Raw genomic sequence first — 23,552 nt, 5'->3', positions numbered from 1 at the left:
AGATTGTATACACTGAGCACATTAGTTATAAGCAAGGAATTCTCCCCACATTGTCCCACATGAGCACAGAAGATAATAACCAATTTATTTTACATCTCTAACCTCCAGTGCTCATTTGCTTTTGTGTATATGTGTATATAAAATGTGGTCATGGATGCATAGCGCACCATACCTGCTTCATCACACGCTTCTTTAGGGCTTCCCTTTGTAGAGTTTCTCCGACAGACATCTAGAAATACATAAAATAATAAATAATATTTATTAATGTACACACATTACTTTAAATTCTAAAATTCTGTACAATGTATTTCCTAGTCTTTCAAATCCAATGAGACCCATCAGTCAAGTGATACATTGGGGCTTCTTATGTGCTGAATTTGTGGCGTATGGGAATGCTTTCTAATTTTTGTTGGTTTACCCTGAAGCAGCTGTCTTTAACATGTGAGATTTCTGTGACTACTCCTAAATCACCTGCGATCATTTGTATACTGGTAGTCACTCAGCCTGCCTTCTCATGATATCTGCAGCAGCCCCAAAAAGAGGACCAGGTCTCATTCTAAAGCCTCTCAAGTTCAGCTCATACAGTATGTCAGTCCGAACTAGTACTCCACCACAAACCTGTACTCCAACCTACTTGTAAAAGCAAGTAACACACTGTTCTTGTGGTATATATGATTGTTTTATATATTCAGATTTGTAGCTCTTCCTAGCCCTCCCCCTTTCTTCTGTTCTCCACCTCCTCTTCCCCTACTTCTTTTTTAAAACTAAACTTAAAGGTTCCACAAAAAATATTCTTTTCAAACCAGCACCTGGATCTGAATACTTTTGTAATTGCATGTAATTAATAATTTTGCATAGTCACTGAGTTATTTGATAAAATATATCTGTATAGCGCCACTTGCCCTTTGTTCTTTTTCTTATTTCTTTGTCCTGCTCACTGAGATGGCCGCACATGCTCAGTTTCATCCTTCAGCTGCCTCCTGAGCTGTGATAGGGAGAGCTGAGACACGCCCCCTTAGCTGCAGCAGAAAAGACACTCCCCTTGATCTGTCAGCCTGATATAAACCTAGCAGAGCAATGAAATGAGAAAATCTCTGGATCCATGTGAGGTGCAGGGCTGGTTCTAGCTTTGTTAGAAAGACATTGGCGTGTACTATATTATGTCTGATTATCATTTTTTACTTTAATCATGGGATAACCCCTTTGAATACACTGAGAAAAAAAAAACATTTTTGTAATCAAATGAAACTTTCCATGTGTGAATGTAATGATGATAGATGTAAGTGATTACAATATTAGAAGAAAGGATAAGTTTATTGGGGAAAACTGTACAATCGAAGGGTTGTACCCTGTTGCGCCCTCTCCAGTCTGAATAAAAGATGAGATACGTTTGGGCCTGGAGGCATACAGGTTCTGTATGGTATCCTGCCACATATTTGCCCAAGATGTTGCAGCTGGGCCTGTAGATCCTTGAAGGTTGCCGAAGCTGGCATCCCAGCTTGTCATATAAATGCTACATTGGCGATTAATCTGTTGACGTGCAGCAGATGAAGTGTTACAATCTGGTGAAGACATTGCTGTGTGTGGGCAAGCATTATCCTACAGAAAAATGCCAGTTGGAAGCCATGCCATGAGAGACAACATATGTGGCGGGCAGAAGGTCCTATACATATTGCTGAGTGGTTAGTATCCCTAGGGGTTACCCATGGTCATATGCAATGGGTCCCCAGATCATCACACCAGCAGTTGAGGCACTGTGTCGCTCCAAGGGAAAGGCAGGACTGAAGTATTAACCACGAGGCAGCCATACTCAAACCCAACCATTATTAGATCTTATACAGAGCCTGGATTTGTTGCTAGAGACTGTTAGATTTTGTAGAAGCCCAGGAAGCTCATTCAAGACATCACTGCAAATGAAGGAGACGGTGGCTGGCTGTCAATAGCAGGACACGTAATGGGCGCTGTGATACCAAATATCCTTCTGCTAAGCGCTTGGAAATGGTCCGGACAGAGACAGGAGTGTGTAATGAAGGTGTCACCTGTGTATGGATGGAGGACAACAAAACTATGGTAGCTGATTGTGTTTGTCAGCGGAGCATACAGCAGTGGTCTGGCTGAGTCGTCCTGATCCGGTACGCCGTGTGTGCGTTCCCTTAAGTAACCACTGTTCCCAATAGCTTCCAATTGACCATCAAGCTCCTCTCAAAAGTCTACCAACTGCGCAAAATGTCTTCAAGTGTGTTGTAAAGGCATGTCTAGCAGTCAACCAACTTTCACCATAGGTACACTTCCCAAAAGTAGCCTCTGGGAGCCTTTTTATAGAGCAGCCGGGAAAGCACTTTTATGCCCTCTTGTGGCAAGAAGTGTTTAATTAGACCACACCTGTAATCATTCACATATATGCCTGAGACATAACTGCATGCCTAGTTTTGCCGCAATCCAACATTTCTATCTGGGTGCATTATTTCCTTTGCCAAGTACAATTACAATAATAGTAATCTAAGGTTTTCCATGGATCATACAATGCATAGCACCCATAAATGTACCAATAAGGAAACATAAGCCATAGAGCTAATACATATAATACTAATCTTTTTATCTGCAGTATAGGTATATTTTAACGCTGTATCCCAATCACCATCTAGGAGTACATGTCTAACTAATGAAGAACGACTAAAGACATCCGTTTTCAACAGCTGTCAGGCACCAATGAATAAGGGGCAAGCCCCTAAGAATGCAGGTGGCAGAGCGCCATTGTCTCCCCTTCATTCAGCTGTTACAGCTCACCTTATGCAACATTGAATAGTGTCTGCCCTGTCATCAGTGTTCACTTACATACACACAGCTGGACTGTATATGTGGCGCTCACAGGACCAAAGCAAATAACGAGAAAAAAGAAAAATATATATAAAAAAAAAAAAAAAAAAAGGAAAAATGACAGGATAAGGAGGCTTCACTGTGCTCAAACCAAACTGTTCTTTCACCTTGTGAAATTTAGATGTAGAACCTAATGAACCGCCAGTCGGACTGCAATCATCACCCCCAATCTCCACTCCAGCGTTCACCTGGACAAGGCCAAACATGTAAGCTACTTTTTATGGAGTCACGAACAATGGGCTAAATCAATAGAGCAGGCCAAAAAACTCAATATCATTTTCCAATAGGTCTGTAAACCATCAGTACAGTCCACCAACAGCAATACACTGCAGCTCAACGTTGTGAATGTAAATTCCTCGCCAAGAGGGTATGAAAATGAGCTCTTAGCAAGCTCTGCCTCTGATGCCACCAGATGTGAGGCAGCTATCCAATAAGTCAATGTTCAACCCTGACTTGGATAATAAATAAGCCAGTCATGTCTCAAGGCCTGTTTATACGGTTAAACATTGACTTATAGGATCGCTGCCTTACATCTGGTGGCATCAGAGGCAGAGCTTGTTAACAGCTCATTTGCACACCCTCTTCCCAGAATTCCAGGAGTGTTGCCTGGCCTTTAAGACTCCTCACACTGTTTAGGCGCTCTCCAAAAAGAGATATAGTATCCCGCGTATCCACTTCCTCGCCAATTCATTTTTTCTAACGTGTATAATAACTCTAATAATATTAATGAGCGCACAGTAGCTGTAAATTTGTATCATGTGTATGCACAAAACTGATGTAAAAATGTCAGGTTGCGTCCCTGTAGTAACCTCCAGTCCTAGAAGAATACAACCATTCCGGCGCACAAGTTATGGCATTCATCCACTGATTTGTACAGTATAAAGGAAACTAGGGCACGGCCTCGTTACACACAGTGCTCATGTGCCAAGAGGAATTGATAAAACTTTAGCTGTGTGCAGCCAGGGCGTGTTACTAAAATTCCCGGGGAAGGGGGGGCACATATTAGCTAACAGTGCTTAAAGGGACCCATCTGAAACCACTACAACTAATAGAAAAGAAATGCTTACATGCTAAATGCTTTTGTGGATGCAGATGCAAATAAATTCTGTGAAATTACAAATAATATGCCAAATTGAATGAAATTAAGAGAACAGTATGCTGTGCTACTCTTTGGCCACATGCACACAATGCGGATTAAGTGTGTTTTTTCTGCGTGGGTTCCCTTGAAAAAATAAAAATAAAAAAACGCTACGTATTACAGTACCAGCAAAGTGTATGGGATTAGACAAATCTCATGGACACTTTGCAGATTTTTTCCATGCGAAAATTGACCTGCCATGCAGATTTCCAAATCCGCAGCATGTCAATTACGTTTGTGGTTTTAGCTGTGGATTTCCCCCTTTCCCAAAGAAAGGCGAGATCTGCGGCAAAACCGCATCTAATCCGCACCAAAATGTGCAATTAGAAATTACACCATGGTCGCCATGATGGAAACCAGAATGACCCAATATAAGTCAATGGGGTCAATCAGACGCCGTTGGTGTCAATTATAGGTCAGATCCAGCACTCCACATCAATTGTAACAAAAGTGTGAACAGAGCCTAAAATGTTGTAGTAAAAATGTTTATATTTGCATTTTATTTTCACTTGTCATATGATGATGGGAATTATTAAGGGGACAAAAACGAATGAAAAAAAATCTATTAGCAAACACAAATCTGGCAACTAAAACAAGGGACCTTGAACTTTATTCAGTGACCGGTAGCGCAGAGTTTAGCTAAAAGGATGGGTTTGCTTTAGATTTGCTAGTAAGGCCTTTATTGCAGGCCCTGCAAGTCTTCCTGTACAAACACATGGCGCAGTCGCTTGTGGTTGAGTACCACATGGCAGAGCTCCGGTGCGCACTGTGACCTCTTCCTAGGCCTGTGACGTCAATTTCATCATGGCCCACATGGTCCAGGTGCAGTTCAGTTCCATATATAAGTGCATAAAATAAATTAAATTAAATTAATTCAAGTGAATGGGGCTGAGATGCAATACCAAGCGCAGTCACTATGCAATGTACGGCGCTGTGCTTGGTGAGATGTGAGGAGTTCACAGCGCTCACCAGAGCTCCGCGACATCTTCAACAGATGAAAGGTGGGGGTGCCAGGGGTCGGACCCCCCATCCATCAGATACTTTTGATCTATTCTGAGGATAGGACACCAGTATCAAAATCTTGGACAACCTCATTAAACCATTACAACAAGGTACACTTTCCATTTTCCAGGGGGTATTCTCCCCGGCAGACACTGGGAACACCTCCATTATTTTCTCCAGTAGCTTTCACAAGATTAACTCCCTTACCCCAAATATTTCAAGAAAAAAAACTTTAAGAAATGCCTGCCACACCTTTTTTACGACCATTTTCACTGCACTGTACAATGCCTGATATCCATGACTTAGCAATAGTGAAATAGCATTTACTGAACTACAACTCTGATGTAAGACTCTTGAAAAGGATTAATTCTCTCTGTAAACTGATCTGACAAGGCTCGGAGTACCAGGCACCACTCTGTTATAAAGGAAACAAGCGCAGGTGAAGTGAAACAAAGGCCAATGTTGCAAAAAATGCTGAGAATCTGCCCGACGTGAACGTCAAATAGAGGATATGAGACGTCGAGCACAGAACAGGACCACCATACCGTAAAGAGTAGGAGGTGTGGAGTGTCCGATGCTTCCACTCCTGTGTATCTGCACATTCTTGGGAGCACATAACGTCATGTAGACAGTGAGGAGGGCTTGTATGTAGGAGTAATAAAGCTCAAAAAATTTGGGGTATTATTTGAAGTCCATTTGGAATTAATTTCTGGAAATCATATGATAATTTTGCCACGCCATTATAATTTACTTTAATAAAGCTGAACATGCATGTTAAAGGGGTTGTCCAGCTGTTAATATTGATGACTTATCGTCAGGATAAGGCATCAATATCTGGTCGGCGGGGGTCCGACACTTGGTACCCATGCTGATGAGCTGTGAGATGAGGAGGCGGCGCTCCATGCCGGCACTGCTTCCTCATCATTACACTACGTCTCGTCTCCGGTGGAGCGGTGGTGTAGTGTAATTACAAGTATTTGCTCCTTTCACTTGAATAGGGAGAGTACTTGTATTACACTGCACTGAAGAGGAAGTGGTGCATCAGATACTGATGACCTATCCGGACGATGGGTCGTCAATATGAACAGCTGAACCACCCCTTTAATTCCAATGGAGGGAAAGATACAAACCACTGCCGGACATCTCCAGGCAGAACAAACGATACGATCAACATTTGCCATTTGGGTACAGTGAGGAGGACACATTAAAGGGGTTGGTCCACCTGGGACATTGATGACAAATCAATGCGGGTCCCACCTCTGGGACACACTCCTATCTACAGAATGGGGCATAGCGATCATGCAGCTGCGGGAGCGCCCAGCCCGTTGTCTGTGATAGTCGTGCTCCTTACAGAAGGCAGAGACGTTTTCTTGCTGTCCTTTCCTTCCCTATTGCTGTATGAGGAACGTGAATACAGATCAATGCTGCTTCCTACTCCAGTCCCAGCAATCATATGATCGCCGGCTGCTGGGCTTAGTAGACCTATATCAAGTCTGCAGTGAGACTCAACAGTCTTGAGTCTTGTTAAAACCTCTGTTAATTCCCTCAGTAACTGGGGCTAATAAGTCAGCCCGAGTTACAGGTGCAATAAAAAAGGTCATGTTATGTCCCCCCAAAAGTCTTGGGCGTTATGGGGGGTGGGGGTTGACACAAAGTAGAAAAAAAATAAATCTCACCAATAGACCAAAATGTAGCTTCTAGCCCCACCTTACCCCCTTTGTCCATAAGCTATATATCCCCTATATCAAAACGAGTGTAACGGAAAGTAGACATAATCTTTAAAAAAATATTTTTTTTTAAAATATTTTTTGCGGGCCCATAGAAATGAATGGGTCCGTGTGTGATACGCAAAAAAAACTGTATTGGACGAAGACCCAAAATACAGTAGTGAGCATGTAGACTTAAAAACAGACTATTTTTATTTTATTTTTTTCCCGGGTAGTAAAAAAATAAAAAATAAAAATGGCATAAAAATAAAGCCCCAAGTAACACTAAAAATAAAATGAAAAATTATTTAAATAACCAAACAGAAAAATATTATGGCCTTCAAAGACGCATGTACCAATAAAATGGAAACTGTCGGGAGAGAGGAAAATGGCCTGGTCTTGAACTAGTTAAACAGGTCATTGGTGTGTTAAAGATTTATGTTTTTTCTTACTTTAGCTGATGGATAGCTTTGTTTCACCTATGGTAAAATGATCCACCTGCCTGTTGTTTGGCTGGAGTGTCGGCAGTACAAACACGGCGCGGTGAATGGCTTCTAGTGACAATTTCCTGTTGTCTTGCAGGCACTGATGGATTACAATATCCTGTACCTTTTATATTATTCTCACTTATCAACAGGTCTTTTATTAAAGCTCTACGCGCAGTCACAAGTCAGTCTTCTTTATTTGTCCACACTAAGTCCTTTATTTCTAGGTACAAAGCTTTAATTTTAGTCTATTTTTGAAGGTAACAACATTTTCACCCATACTGTTTGACTAAGGACAGGCTGCCAATAGTTGCCCAGCTTCAACTGCGGACCAGCGCCACTAGTTGAAGATGGATTAACGTGTCAGAATCCTTAAGGCCTCATGCACACGACCAGTGTGTTTCTTTGCTGTTCGCAAGTCGCGTATCCGCAAAATACGGATGGCGTACGTGTGCGTTACGCAATTTGCGGAATGGCTCGGACAGCCATTGACATAACCGCAAAATGCGGACAAGAATAGGACAGGTTATAATTTTTTGGAGGACCACGGAACGGAGCAACGGATGCGGACAGCACACGGAGGGCTATCCGCATCTTTTGCGGCCCCATTGAAGTGTATGGGTCCGCATCCGAGCCACCAAAACTGCGGCTTGGATGCGGACCAAAACAACGGCCGTGTGCATGAGGCCTAATTAAGAAACATACACTGCTGAAGAGGATTACCTGGATGTCAAATTAAATGCAAGCACCCATTTTCAAGTTATAGGGGGTGACTCACCTCGAATATGCCATCAATGCCCATCTAGATCAACCACTGGCACTGGTACTAGGAAAGCAGCATGCCACTTCCAATCAGCTCCACTAAGCTTTTTCCAGAGGCCACTGACTATAATGGGTCAGCCATGCAGCCTCCTAAACAAAGCCGAATACATTTTCCACTGCCCACATTAGTTAGACCCTCATCTTTCAGAAACTGATGCCATGCCTTAGGCCTCATGCACACAGCTGTTGTTTTGGTCCGCATCCGAGCCGTGGCACCGCCCAAAAAAATATAACCGGTCCTATTCTTGTCCGTGCTTTGCGGACAAGAATAAGCATTCATATTAAAGGCTGTCCGTAGGGCTGAAACGATTATTCGAATAACTCGATTAAATCGAGTCAAAAAATTCATCAATGCAGTTTCCCTGCATCGAGGAATCGTTTAGATCACGTGATCACGGAGCGGGAGTGAAATTAAGCGTCTCACTCACCGCTTCCGTGTCCTCCGGAGGCCAGAGAGGCAGGACTGAGCGGCCGGCACAGCTGAGGGAGGAGGAGGGAGTCTCTCCCTCCCCACTGTGCGCGGCTGCCGCTGAAGACCAAGTAGGAGGAGGAGGGGAGTGAGTAGGAGGAGGAGGAGGGGAGGGGAGGGACTGTGGCCACTGCGCCACCAATGAATGTGCCGGCCATATCCCACAGGGTCCCCCTCCCCCCCCCCCCATCATTGGTGGCAGTGTCAGTTCCGATCGGAGCCCCAGCAGTGTAATGCTGGGGCTCCGATCGGTTACCATGGCAGCCAGGACGCTACTGAAGTCCTGGCTGCCATGGTAATGTTAGTGAGCAGAGAGCAGCGCATTATATTCACGTGCGCTGTGGCCGGCGGTCGCTCCTTCTCATAGGTCTGTGCGGCGCATTGCTAATGCTGTAAGCATTAGCAATCCGCCGCACAGACAGAAGAAGGAGCGACCGGCGGCCACAGCGCTCGTGAGTATAATGCGCTGCTCTCTGGTCACTAACATACCATGGCAGCCAGGGCTTCAGTAGCGTGACTCCTGGCTGCCATGGTAACCGATCGGAGCCCCAGCATTACACTGCTGGGGCTCCGATCGGAACTGACACTGCCACCAATGATGGGGGGGAGGAGGGGGACCCTGTGGCCACTGCCACCAATGATTAATACTGGGGGGGGGGGGGGGGTTGCGTTACCAGAGGGGGCAGGCAGATCAGAGGCTGGGGGGAGGCAGATCAGAGGCTGGGGGGAGGGGGGGGGGAGGCAGATCAGAGGCTGGGGGGGGGGGGAGGCAGATCAGAGGCTGGGGGGGGGGGGGGGGAGAGGCAGATCAGAGGCTGGGGGGAGGCAGATCAGAGGCTGGGGGGAGGCAGATCAGAGGCTGGGGGGAGGCAGATCAGAGGCTGGGGGAGGGGGGGGGAGGCAGATCAGAGGCTGGGGGGAGGCAGATCAGAGGCTGGGGGGAGGGGGGGGGCAGATCAGAGGCTGGGGGGAGGGGGGAGGCAGATCAGAGGCTGGGGGGGGAGGCAGATCAGAGGCTGGGGGGGGAGGCAGATCAGAGGCTGGGGGGGGGAGGCAGATCAGAGGCTGGGGGGAGGCAGATCAGAGGCTGGGGGGAGGGGGGGGGAGGCAGATCAGAGGCTGGGGGGAGGCAGATCAGAGGCTGGGGGGAGGCAGATCAGAGGCTGGGGGGAGGCAGATCAGAGGCTGGGGGGAGGCAGATCAGAGGCTGGGGGGAGGCAGATCAGAGGCTGGGGGGAGGCAGATCAGAGGCTGGGGGGGAGGCAGATCAGAGGCTGGGGGGGAGGCAGATCAGAGGCTGGGGGGGAGGCAGATCAGAGGCTGGGGAGGAGGCAGATCAGAGGCTGGGGGGGAGGCAGATCAGAGGCTGGGGGGGAGGCAGATCAGAGGCTGGGGGGGGAGGCAGATCAGAGGCTGGGGGGGGAGGCAGATCAGAGGCTGGGGGGGGAGGCAGATCAGAGGCTGGGGGGGGGAGGGCAGATCAGAGGCTGGGGGGGAGGCAGATCAGAGGCTGGGGGGAGGCAGATCAGAGGCTGGGGGGGGAGGCAGATCAGAGGCTGGGGCAAGCAGATCAGAGGCTGGGGGGAGGCAGATGGAGAGAGAGTGGTTAATGGAGGCTGCAAGCACCACTTTGGCATGTATAAAGTTATTGGTTTAGAGAGGGGTTAATGAAGGCACCTCCAAGGTGCTTTCATTAACCTCTTCAAACCAATAACTTTATACATGCCTAATGCCAAGGTGCTTCCATTAACCCCTCCAAACCCAATGGGCATGTATAAAGTTATTGGTTTGGAGGGGTTAATGGAAGCACCTTGGCATTAGGCATGTATAAAGTTATTAACCCCTTCAAACCAATAACTTTATACATACCTAATTACGTACGTTATTTTAAGTAGCTTTTTCTTATTAGATTACTCGATGAATCGAGAAATATAATCGATAGAATACTCGATTACAAAAATATTCGTTTACTGCAGCCCTAGCTGTCCGTGCCGTTCCGCAAATTGCAGAACGTGCACGGACGCAATCCATGTTTTGCGGATCCGCGATTTGCGGACCGCAAAACACACCACGGTCGTGTGCATGAGGCCTTACCAATATACCAGCAATGTCTCCTTTAAACGGGTTATGCCATGATTGGTGTAAGAAATGAGAATCAGCCTTCCTATAGTACAAGACAATACCTTTCTAACAAATCTAGAACCAGTCCTGTACCTCACAAGAGTCCAGAGACCTCTATATTCACTGCTCCAATTACTCTGCTAGATTATCTTCAGCCTGGTCGCTCAGGGGGTGTGTCCTTTCCGCTGCAGCTCTCTCCCTGTAATTGCCACAGCTTCTAACAGAACATATGGCTGGTGGCAGCTGAAGATTTAAACTGAGCGTGTGCGACCAGCTCAGTGAGTCGGACAAAAAAAAGGAAAAGAACAAACAGCAGGTGGCGCTATACAGATATATTTTTGTGAATAGCTCACTGTCTATATTAAATATTTAATTATATGCAATTACAAAAGTATTCAGATCCAGGTGCTCTTTTTTTTTTGAAAAATGTATATTATTCGTTAAGCTATCCCTTTAATTATGTGTAACTACATACTTGCATAGGGGACAAATTTAAAATACATTCACCATGAAATTCTGCTCTTTTTTAATGATGTCAAAATCAAAATGGTATGTTAGGCCTCTTTCACACTTGAGTTGTCCGGATCCGGCGCGTACTCCACTTGCCGGAATTACACGCCGGATCCGGAAAAACGCAAGTGAACTGAAAGCATTTGAAGATGGATCCGTCTTCAAAATGCGTTCAGTGTTACTATGGCAGCCAGGACTCTATTAAAGTCCTGGTTGCCATAGTAGTAGTGGGGAGCGGGGGAGCAGTATACTTACAGTCCGTGCGGCTCCCGGGCGCTCCAGAATGACGTCAGAGCGCCCCATGCGCATGGATGACGTGCCATGTGATCACGTGATCCATGCGCGTGGGGCGCCCTGACGTCACTCTGGAGCGCCCCGGGAGCCGCACGGACGGTAAGTATGCTGCTCCCCCGCTCCCCGCTACACTTTACCATGGCTGCCGAGACTTTAGCGTCCCCGGCAGCCATGGTAACCATTCAGAAAAAGCTAAACGTCGTATCCGGCAATGCGCCGAAACAACGTTTAGCTTAAGGCCGGATCCGGATCAATGCCTTTCAATGGGCATTACTTCCGGATCCGGCCTTGCGGCAAGTGTTCAGGATTTTTGGCCGGAGCAAAAAGCGCAGCATGCTGTGGTATTTTCTCCGGCCAAAAAACCTTCCGGGCCTGAACTGAAGACATCCTGATGCATCCTGAACGGATTTCTCTCCATTCAGAATGCATTAGGATAAAACTGATCAGGATTCTTCCGGCATAGAGCCCCGACGACGGAACTATATGCCGGAAGAAAAGAACGCAAGTGTGAAAGAGCCCTAAGGGATGAAAAACATAGTGCAGACTTTATATACAAGAGCACAGCAAATTTCCTAGACATCAATAAAATGACCTGTTTCATGGGATTTTCCGAGACCCAAAGTTAAGTACTGCATATATTACAAATTTTATATTCAAGGGGTTGTCCAGGTTATAGATATTGATGATCTATCCTCAGGTCATCAATATCAGATCGGTGGGAGTCCAACACGCCACAGCCCCATGATCAATTATTTCAGTCAACCGCAGTGCTGGAAACTATACAGTGGATGGAATGTAAGCTGAAGGCTCTATATCAGTGATGCTCAACCTGTGGCCCTCCAGATGTTGCAAAACTACAACTCCCATCATGCCTAGACAACCTACAGGTATCAGCCTAAAGCAGAGCATGGTGGGAGTTGTAGTTTTACAACAGCTGGAGGGCCGTAGGTTGAGCATCCCTGCTCTATATACTGTGTAGTCTGGGCACAAATGGGAGCTGAGCTGCAGTACCCTAGAATGGCCATCACACCTTGCATGGCGCTGTGCTCTGTACAGGTCACATCTTCCGGCACCATGACCATCTGAAACACCTGATTGGAGGGGGTCCGGGTGTAATAACCCCACTAATTTGGTATTGATGACCTAGTCTGCGGATAAGTCATCAAGTCTTGCAACAAGATGTGATGAAGTAACTGTATACAGCTAGTTCCTCCTGGACGGGACACAATATTGCCTGGTGGTAACCAGTACAGACTACCTGTATGCAGTGCTGACACTTCTATAGGGTGACCTGTGTCCTGGAAGTTTATTCTGTTGTTTTAGAGGTATGGCACCAAACAAAAGAAAATATGTTTTACTATGTGAATACAACAGGTCAGCAAATAAACCTCTGGTTCAGGTTAAAAAAAAAAAAAAAGCTACAAAAACCAATAGATCAGATAAGAACAGTAAACACTTACACGTTGCTTCAGTTCCACGAATCTAACAAAACAAATTATTTCTCCTATGGACACAATGTTAAAAAGAAACACAAACCCTAAGCTAGTCTTCTCTACATCCTGTTCTGTACTCATGTGTTAAAGGAGACAATGATTTTGACTCCCTCTCCGAGTCAAATCAACTCTCGTTTCAAAGAGGAAAAGAAATCGTTTTGGTGCCACCAGAGGTAGAGTGGCTCTATTATAGGTCAATGGTCGACCTTTTAACCCATCAGGACCAAGCCATTTTTCATTTTTTACGCCCTTCCTTCCCAGAGTCCATAACTTTTTTTTTTTCTTTTTCATTTTTCCCATTCATGTAGCTTGTTTTTTGCTGGACAAGTTGTACTTTCTAATGGCACCATTTAATATACCATACAATGTAGTGGGAAGCTGGAAAAGACTTTCAAACGATGTGGAATTAGAGAAATAAAACACAGTTCAGCCATGGTTTTAGGAGTTCCGTTTTTACAGCTTTTCCTATGCGGTACAACTGACCTGTTACCTTTATTTTCCAGGTCAGAACAGTAGTGAAAAAAAATTAAAACTTTGGAATAAAACAAATTTTTTCTTTGCATCACCATATTCTGACCCCCATAACGTTATTTTTAAGTCTACGGAGCTGTGTGAGGGCTAATTTTTGCAGGATGATCTGTAGTTTTTATTGATACCATTTTGGAGTAGTTATGATTTTTTTTATCACTTTTTATTTTAATTTTTTTGAGAAGGTGAAGTGACAAAATATAGCAAATCAGTGATTTTGATGTTTTTTTTCCATTATGCCATTCGCTGTATGAAATAAATATTTTTTAGGCTACTTTCACATCTGTGTTTTTGCTGGATCCGGCATGGATCAGCAAAAATGCTTCCGTCTAGATGATACAACAGTTATAAGCGGATTCGGTTGTATTATCTTTAATATAGCCATGACGGATCCGGCATTAAAATCATTGTAAGTCAATGGGTGCCGGATCAGTTTTCTCTTGTGTCCGAGAAAACTGATCTGGCACCATTGACTAAGGCCTCTTTCACACTACCGTTTTTTTTTTCCGTTTTTTGCGTTCCGTATACGGAACCATTCATTTCAATGGTTCCGCAAAAAAACGGAATGTGTTCCGTATGCATTCCGTTTCCGTATTTCCGTTCCGTTGAAAAGATAGAACATGTCCAATATTTGGCCGCATATCATGGTCCGTGGCTCCATTCAAGTCAATGGGTCCGCAAAAAAAAGGAACACATACGGAAATGCATCCGTATGTCTTCCGTATCCGTTCCGTTTTTTGCGGAACCATCTATTGAAAATGTTATGCCCAGCCCAATTTTTTCTATCTAATTACTGTATACTGTATATGCCATACGGAAAAACGGAATGGAACAACGGAACGGAAACGGAACCACAACGGAAGCAAAAAACGGAACAACGGATTCGTGAAAAACGGAACGCAAAACACTGAATTCAACATACTGTAGTGTGAAAGAGGCCTTACATTGAGCTTCATGCCAGACACGTCTTGCTCCGCATTCCATGCCAGACAGAAAAAATGCTGCTTGCAGTAATTTTTTGTCCGGCATGGGAACGCAACAAATGCATTCTCTTGCATTGCGTTCCGGTTTGTCCCCAGTGACAATGATTGGGGACCAAATGGAAGCATTTTCCTCTGGTTTTGAGATCCTATGACGGATCTCAATACCGGAAAGGATAAACGCTGATGTAAAAGTAGCCTTACACTGTCTCTCTCTCTCTCTGCAGCTGCCCTTATTTCCTTCTCATCTCCTTCAAAGATTTCTATAAGCAAGAGCTGTAACCTGATCCCTCAGTAAAGTTGATAATCCGTCTCATATCTACCTCTCCAAAAGATGGATTGTATTAGTGAACCGGGAGTGACTGAAGCTGGCAAAGTCATGTTTAACTTGCAACCTGCAACCAAAGATCAAGCACGTTTTAATATTTTGTGCCGATCAGTTGCTATGGCGGCCATGGGCCGTGTTTTCAATACTACTACACTCACAGTTTCAAGTCCTCTAACCCTGCTTTCACACCTGAGCGTTTCTCAAACGCGCGTTTTTGTTGCGCGTTTTTTGTAATAGTAAACGCGCGTTTTACGCGCGTTTGTGTCATTGACTGCAGTGTCCTATGGCCACAAACGCGCGTCAAAACGCCCCAAAGAAGCTCAAGTACTTGATTATGTGTCGGGCGTTTTACAGCGCGATCGTACGCGCTGTAAAACGCCCAGGTGAGAACCATTCCCATAGGGAAGCATTGGTTTTCATGTGTTGAGCGTTTTACAGCGCGTTTGAACGCGCTGTAAAACGCTCAGGTGTGAACTTAGGGTAAGGGAACTTAAAAAAAAATATAAAAAAATTTAAATAATTTAAAGTTTTTGATTTAGGGTACTTTCACACTTGAGGCAGAGGATTCCGGCAGGCAGTTCCATCGCCGGAACTGCCTGCCGGATCCGTCAAAACGCATGCAAACTGATGGCATTTGTCATACGGATCAGGGTCCTGATCCGTATGACAAATGCATTGAAATGCCGGATCCGTCTCTCTGGTGTTATCTGGAAAAACGGATCCGGCATTTTATTTATTGCCCAGACCGCAATGCCGTATCCTTTTTGCCGGAATACTCGGGCCGGATACGGCATTAATGCATGTCAATGGAAAAAAATGCCGGATTGCTCGCCATTCAGACTGCATTAGGATAAAACTAATCAGTTATTTTCCGGTATTGAGCCCCTAGGACAGAACTCCGTGCCGGAAAAAAATAACGCTAGTGAAAGTACCCTTAAAAGTTAAAGAAAAAACTTTCCATTTCTCACATGAAAAAATTATAAAAAGGATAATTGGTCATTGATAATTGGCCATATCTAGAATATTAAAATATATATTTTTTTTTTATACATATACACATAATAAATAATGAAAATCTCTAATATATTTTAACAAGACTAGTAGAGCTGCAATATCCCAATAGCAACCCTAACTAAGAAACTAAACAACAGTAATTGTTCTCAGAACAGGACGCGTTTCTGAGAAAAACACGGACAATATATCAGTTATGGGATCGCTGTAAAGAGTGAGCAGTCCCCTGGCTGGACTTTATTACAGCCCAGTTATAAATACAATGCTCGGAGACACAGATGTTCTTCCCACTGATAAGTCTCAGGAAATGAATCTCTCCCTGAGCGCTGCACCTTATCTGCTAAACGCCTGGAATTAATACCTTACTAATAAAAAATGTGATATTAAGTAAGCAAAAGGGAAAAAAAAAAGTTGATAGCATCAAGTTCAGAATCTGTTAGAGGCCCGGTGAGCAGGAGGTCTTATTACCTTATATTTTATCCCTTTGCTCTACACATTTTAATAACGAGTTTCTATAAGGCTCATCACCACGGCTGATGAGCAGGGGCAGAGCGCGGAGAAGTTCTCATGTAACTGGAACAAAAGCTAGAAAGTTTCTCATCGTAAATAATAAAAGCATTAAAATTATTGTGCAATGCACATTTTCCCCAAAAGCATCTGTTTCTCAAAAAGGTTTCCATCCATACATAATGGGGGGGATTTATCAAAACTGGTGTAAAGTAGAACTGGCTTAATTGCCCATAGAAACCTATCAGGTTCCATCTTTCCTTTTTAGAGCTCCTTTGGAAAATAAAACAATCAATCTAATTGGTTGCCATGGGCGACTAAGCCAGTTTTCCTTTACACCAGTTCTGATGAATCTCCCCCAATATGTGTAATCCAAAATTAGGGGGAAATTGTAGTGCACATGAATAGCCTTGAATACGTTCTATGTACACGAGGCGTAATACTATTTCTGAGAAGACTATGACTTGTATCATGCGTTTTCACATGATTCCCCTTCTGCAGGCTGCATCTCCAGGGGCGGACTGGCCAGTGTCCCCACAGGGAAATTTCCCGGTGGGCTGATGCCTTGGGGGGCCACCCAAGCCTTCTTACGGCCTTGGGGGGCCATCAGAATGGAGATACAATTGAAGAATTTTGTACGGCACTGTGATATTTGTTTCCGCTGGGGCCGTATTTTGTGCTGCACTATGATACTGCTGGCCCTGCCTACTTGTGTTGTCTCGCCTTGTGTCTATTTGGACCTACCTACAACATGGGGCCACTTTAAAGGGGATAGAAAATAAAATTATTGAAAAAAACTGTTATATATTACTTTATTATAAATATATTCCCTAATACCTATTAGTTAAAATGGCTCCTTTTGTCTGGGGAGCACTCAACGGGTGAAATAAAATGGCCACTGTCCTATTAGTACACACAAAACCTGTCCTAATCTCACAGGAGGACAAGTTACTTCACAACGCTGAGGTAAAGAGCTGCCTCATCCTCATCTCTGCTTGTCAGGGATTATGATCCTGAATACAGATGATAAGATCTTAAACTGAATCTCTGTAGGAATGGAGTTTGTTACTTGTAAAGTAACTTGCCCTCCTGTGCTATTAGGACAGGTTTTGTGTATACTAATAGGACAGTGGCCATTTGATTGCTCCTAATGGTTGCTCCCTAGACAAAACAAGCCATTATAACTAATGACAGGTATTTAGGAATATATTTATAATAAAGTAATATTTAAATATTTTCATTTTCTTAATTCCTGGAGAACCCCTTTAAGCTCCCAGTCCGCTCCTGTCCATCTCTAATTGTCAGTTTCCCCCGAGCTCAGCTCCAGAATGGGCAGAGACTATCTGCTAGGGCCGGGCAATTAATCCAACAGAAATTTTGGTTACCAGCTCTCTGCTCTGCAGAAACAAGTGCCTGATCTGTTCTATGGGGTCCTGGGGGAGGCACTCTGACAACCAAGGGAGAGGGAGTCCTTCTGCTCTATGGAGCTCTGGGGGTCTGACACTGACACTGAAGGGGAGGAGCTTTGAGATACCCCTGTATATTTAGCTGGTATGCTGTATCTTCAATCTCTGACAGGTCTCAATCCCAAGATATACTATATGGGAGACAGAAACTCTTAGGGCTCATGCACACGGCCATATGTATTTTGCGGTCGGCAAAAAATACGGAAAACATCCATGTGTATTCCGTATTTTGCGGAACGGGGGCGGCCATCTTGCCTGAGCTGTTCTTAACAGCATTTAGAAAGCATTAAAGGGAACCTGTCACCAAAAAAACGGATACTAAACTGTTAATAGTACCTTACAGTGCTGCAGAGTAGTTTCCTAATGCACTCTTTGATTGCTAAGCCGCATGTAGCCTCCTGGAGAAATCGTTGTTTTATTCAGCTGCTGCCCCCTGCTTCAAGTCAGGTTTGAAGTCAAGGGGGCAGTCGCCTAGGCGTCTCGAATGCTGCTCTCCCCGCCTCCCGCCGCCTTTATTGACACGCCGGATCTCAGTGCCGGGACCGCGCTCCCAGCCCGCATGCGCAGTAAAGGGCTGCTGTAGCGCGATCCCGGCTCCGGCTCGTACACTCAGCCGGCTTCAGTTTCTACTGTGCATGCACCCGGCATCTTCTGTAACTTCGCTAGTATGTAAGGGGGCTGGCGGGCGCATGCGCAGTAGAAACTGAAGCCGGCTGAGTGTACGAGCCGGAGCCGGGATCGCGCTACAGCAGCCGTTTACTGCACATGCGGGCTGGGAGCGCGGTCGCGGCACTGAGATCCGGCGTGTCAATAAAGGCGGCGGGAGGCGGGGAGAGCAGCATTCGAGACGCCTAGGCGACTGCCCCCTTGACTTCAAACCTGACTTGAAGCAGGGGGCAGCAGCTGAATAAAACAACGATTTCCCCAGGAGGCTACATGCGGCTTAACAATCAAAGAGTGCATTAGGAAACTACTCTGCAGCACTGTAAGGTACTATTAACAGTTTAGTATCCGTTTTTTTGGTGACAGGTTCCCTTTGGGAAAAATTGCTTTACGGCAGCCACCTGGCCTATAGACACAATGACAATCACCTATTGTAAATGGTAGATTATGTCTTATCTACACACAGAGGTGATATCATTACAGGCAGGATGAGAATGGCAGATAAGCAGGTAACTACAGTACAGTGATCTGTGCAGACCAAGAATTGGCTCCTATTATTACGCTTGGTGGCCAGTGGGAAAACTGCAGGATTTTATGTTTTTTGTTTAAATATAGATATTAACCTGGAAAATGAAATAATTACATTACCTAAGGGTACTTTCAGGCTGGGTTCACACCTGAGCGTTTTACAGCGCGTTCCTACGCGCTGTAAAGCGCTCAACAAGGAGAAACCAATGCTTCCCTATCGGCATGGTTCTCACCTGGGCGTTTTACAGCGCGTACGATCGCGCTGTAAAACGCCCGACGCCCCAAGAAGTACATGAGCTTCTTTGGGGCGTCTTGTCGCACGATCCTGTACATAGACTTCCGGGAACGCGCGACAATGGGCGTTCGCTTGTCTCTGTATGCGCGATTGCAAACGCCCGTACAATCGCGCATACAGAGCCCTCCATCGCGGACGCTCAGGTGTGAACCCAGCGTCACTTTCACTATGCGTTATTCTTTTCCGGCATAGAGTTCCGTCAAAAGGGCTCTATGCCAGAAAATAACTGATCAGGTATATCCCCATGCATTCTGAATGGATAGAAATCCGTTCAGTTTGCATCAGTATGCCTTCCGTTCAGTCACTGCCAGGCGTTTTGGCTGGACACAATACCGCAGCATGCTGCGGTATTATGTCCGTCCAAAATGCCTGATCAGTCGCTGGAATGCCGGCATTAATTCCCATTGACTTGCATTAGTGCCGGATCCGGCATTGCAAAACAACTGAAGGACGGACTGCGCAGATCGGGAAAACTGTGAAAAAGACTGCAAGACAGATCCGTCCATCTGGATGACAAGCGGAGACAGATCCGTTCTTGCAATGAAAACAAATAAAGTTCCAGCACTTTTCTTGGTAGCTAAAAATCTTCGTCTTTATTCAGGCAGTAGAAAAAAGTGTACAGGACATCCACTACAAACGGTGTCAGTTGTCACACTGATCGGCGGATCCAGCAGGCAGCTCCGAGGATGAAACTGCCTGCCGGATTACACTTACGCTAGTGTGAAAATAGCCTAAAATATGTTAAACATAAAAACGTGACAAACAATAAGTCATTTTCTGAAGACACATTTCCTTTAAGTTCTACACTTTCAGCTACAATTGGGGAGATAGTGGAGCACCACCCATGAGGTCTCCTAGTATTAAATCTCCACTACTGTGCCAACAAGATTTTTATGATGATACCCCCAAAAGAAGGGTTTACTGGATCTTACCCAATCAAAAAATCACTACATGTAATATATACTGTAATACACAATTTCAGGGAAAAGGCAATCAACAATTTTAATTGCCCACAACTCATCCTAAAATACCAAGGCACCTGACGTGCGCAGCCAGTATGTGACAATGCACAGATCTCCATAAGCGGTTAGGGCTATGTAACCATTACCTCTGATTACACCAGTAACATTAGGTTTCCTCGCAATGTGTGCTGCGGACGTCATATGCTGGGTTTTCTCTTGATACAAACATTACACTTGGCTTTGTGGTCTTCAGAAAGTTCCCAGCCTTGGAAGACACCCAAATAATGAATCACCTTTGTTATGACAAAGCAGTATCCTTCATAGCTAAGGAGCCTTGAAATTGGACTATTCTTCTGCCCTCCTAACCTGATTTACTTTAGTGAAGAACAAATGGTCCTGAAAATATCAGATCACAGAGTTTCCTCACACTGCCAAAACAAATGAGCACGAACCTCTGCAGCTAAACTCCGATTTGGCATATTCCATGCTCTAGGGATCGACCGATACAGATTTTTTAGAGCCGATACCGATAGCCTGTGAACTGTCAGGCCGATAGCCGATAACTTATACCGGTATTCTGTGCATTTTCATTTAAAAAAATAAAAAAAACATTTTCTGTTCCGGCGTTCACCACATAGGAGATTTATTTTTTTATAGTTTTATAGCTTGGACTTTTTGGACGTGGCGATATGTTTATTTATTTATTGTTTATATATTTTATAAGTAAAATTGGGAAAGGGGGTGATTTATACTTAATATATTTTTTATTTTACTTTTTATTTAATAACTATTTTCCCCCTTAGGGGCTATAACCTGGGATCTTTTAATCCCTTGTCCTATTCACCCTAATAGAGCTCTATCAGGGTGAATAGGACTTCACACTCTCCCTGCTGCCCTGTGCATAGTGAACACAGCAGCAGGGAGCTGACTATGGCAGCCAGGGCTTCAGTAGCGTCTAAAGGATTCCACTGCTGGGGCTCCGATCAGAAGCTGCCACTGAACCACCAATGGAGGGGAGGGGAACCTATGGCCACTGCCACCAATGATTTTAATACTGGGGGGGGGGGCACACTGCGCCACCAATGTTTTTAATACTGGGGAGGACGCACTGCGCCACCAATGATAATAAATGTTATATACAGGAGGCAGGTGTGTCAGCGCAGAATCACATAGCCGGCACCCTGCCTCTGCAATCAGCAGTTAACCCCTCAGGTGCGGCACCTGAGGGGTTAACTGCCGCTGATCGCAGCTTCCTGTCATATAGGCTGGGCACCGCCTCCTGTATTTGTATTAGATGTTAAATTATCTCTCCTCCTCTCGTCTCTCCTCATTTGCAGCTCAGCACAGGGGGAGGGAGAGAGTGACTCCTTTTCCTCTGTGCTGCCCTAGGTTCTTCAGAAATCCAGCGCTAGCGTTGTTCACAAGATTCACCGCGCCTGCGCACTTCATTCCTAATTATAGGCAGAGGCACAAGAGCGTTTAATGCGCATGTTGTGAACAGCGCTGGATTTCTGAAGAACCTAGGGCGGGCCAGAGGGGTGAAAGGAGAGGGGTTTCATATGAAAAGTGACAAGGGGCCTGGGCACCGGCCGCTTGAACGCCGCCCCTGGGCACCTTCAGAAGCTAATTAACATATTGAATAAAAGTGTTTTTTAGCGAAAATAAGCGACGGACAGCTATAAGGTAAGTAGCATTCCAATATGGGGACTACAATGCAGATCATGGTGTTAGTGTTTTATAATGGTCAGTTTAGGTGAAAGACTCCCTTTAAATGGGTTATTCCATGAATAATGTAATAAATGTAAATCATACATAATCTAGTACAGGACAACCGCTTTCTAACAAAGCTAGAACCAGCCCTGTACCTCCCATTGATCCAGAGATCTCCCCAGTCATTGCTCCAATTGTTCTGCTAGATTTATTTCAAGCTGTGAGCTTAGGAGACGTGTCCTTTCTGCTGCAGCCAGCGACAGTTGAAGGATGGGACTGAGCAGATGTTTCCGTCTCAGTGAGCAGGACAAAGAAATTAGAAAAAAGAGCAAACAGCAGGTGGCGCTATACAGATAGATTTCATTGAATAACTTAGTAGCTCCAATAAATATTTAATTAGATGTAATTACAAAAGTATTCAGATCCAGGTGCCGGTTTAAAAAGACATAGAATATTTTTCATTGGACAATCCCTTTAACATAAAATCTACATTAAATCTGCAACATAATCCGCATATAAATCAGCACCTCCGCGTCAATTCATGCAAAATTTCATTGCGGATTTCATCCACGCAAAATCCGTGATGGATGAACTTAGCACAATGATTCGTATTCAAGTCTGCGTTCGGCATATGTGCTGAGAAATGCTCACGCTACAGATGTATTTAGGCCTGTTGGAAGTAAAACCAGGTTCAGAGCTGTAGTGTAAAGCACAGAGTACTGCTCCTTACCAGCCTGTTACTCTTACCTCCTCATCAGAATCTGCAAATGCTGAATGCTTGGGCACGCAGACATTTTTCTTCTGCTGCAGCTTCTTAGGAAGAATAAGTCCATATCTGTGGAATACAAGATCCAGATGTGAATATTTGGTAATAACTATATACTAGAACATAAATGCAGTCCATTTCACAATCAGCGTCTGAAAATAATGTCTTCAAGACATTTTCTTGGGAAACCCAGAATGCTGAGTATGTACAAATCAGGCGATAGGAGCACAAAGGCAATGCAGTCGAGGAGAGGATACACCCGGGACTAAGATCCAAATGGATTCTCTACTTTTACACAGGTTCTTTTTAATGACTGGTAGCCCCAATTCTCAAAAAGCCTTCTGCAAACCAAAGTTCTAGAAACCTCCAAATATTCCGTCACGTTCTCAGAACTGAATGGCGTTCACATTTTAGAACAGATCAGACTGACGATAAATTTGAAAATGACATGAACTGAAATGGTGGAAAATGGTGACATACAAAAGCCTCAAGACTATACCTACAAGTGGGAGCCCTGCCGGCCGCCTGATCATTGTCCAGTGCGCCATACTATTCCGTACAACATGCTTCATCTGGTGAGCTCTGCTGGATGTAGAACGCTGGAAGCCGAATGTAGACGTGGCATGTACAGGTCTCGTGCTCCCCCAGTCATCTTAGAGGGGTTCTCCAGGTTACCCGGGGGTGAGTTTAATAAAACCAATCTAAGAACGTGCGTATTGTTGGCAATTCTGGTCCCATCTCACTCATTCTTCTACCGATATTATGGATAGGTTCACATAGGGCAGAATTAGGGCTCATGCACAAGACCGCATCCGTTTTGCGGTCTACAAATCCCAGATTCGCAAAACACGGATCCCAGCCAAGTGCATACTGCCTTTTTTTCCACACTCG

At 44.9% G+C, this 23,552-nt stretch overlaps 1 protein-coding gene across 2 annotated transcripts in view; it reads right to left on the bottom strand.

Annotated features, from left to right (window-relative positions):
- Positions 1-23,552, bottom strand: part of NSRP1 (nuclear speckle splicing regulatory protein 1) — a 56,656-nt gene that overhangs the window by 14,936 nt on the left and 18,168 nt on the right. For both annotated transcript variants that reach the window (XM_044286809.1, XM_044286808.1), the window contains exons 2-3: positions 22,643-22,730; positions 173-229 (exon numbers count right to left, since the gene is read on the bottom strand). In XM_044286809.1, the coding sequence (XP_044142744.1) occupies positions 173-229; positions 22,643-22,730 (145 nt within the window). The remainder of the gene's footprint in view (positions 1-172; positions 230-22,642; positions 22,731-23,552) is intronic.

This window comes from Bufo gargarizans, chromosome 3 (assembly GCF_014858855.1).
Source record: "Bufo gargarizans isolate SCDJY-AF-19 chromosome 3, ASM1485885v1, whole genome shotgun sequence".
Lineage (NCBI taxonomy): Eukaryota > Metazoa > Chordata > Amphibia > Anura > Bufonidae > Bufo > Bufo gargarizans.
The sequence above is the reverse complement of the archived record's forward strand: the minus strand, read 5'-3'. Positions and strand labels throughout refer to the sequence as shown.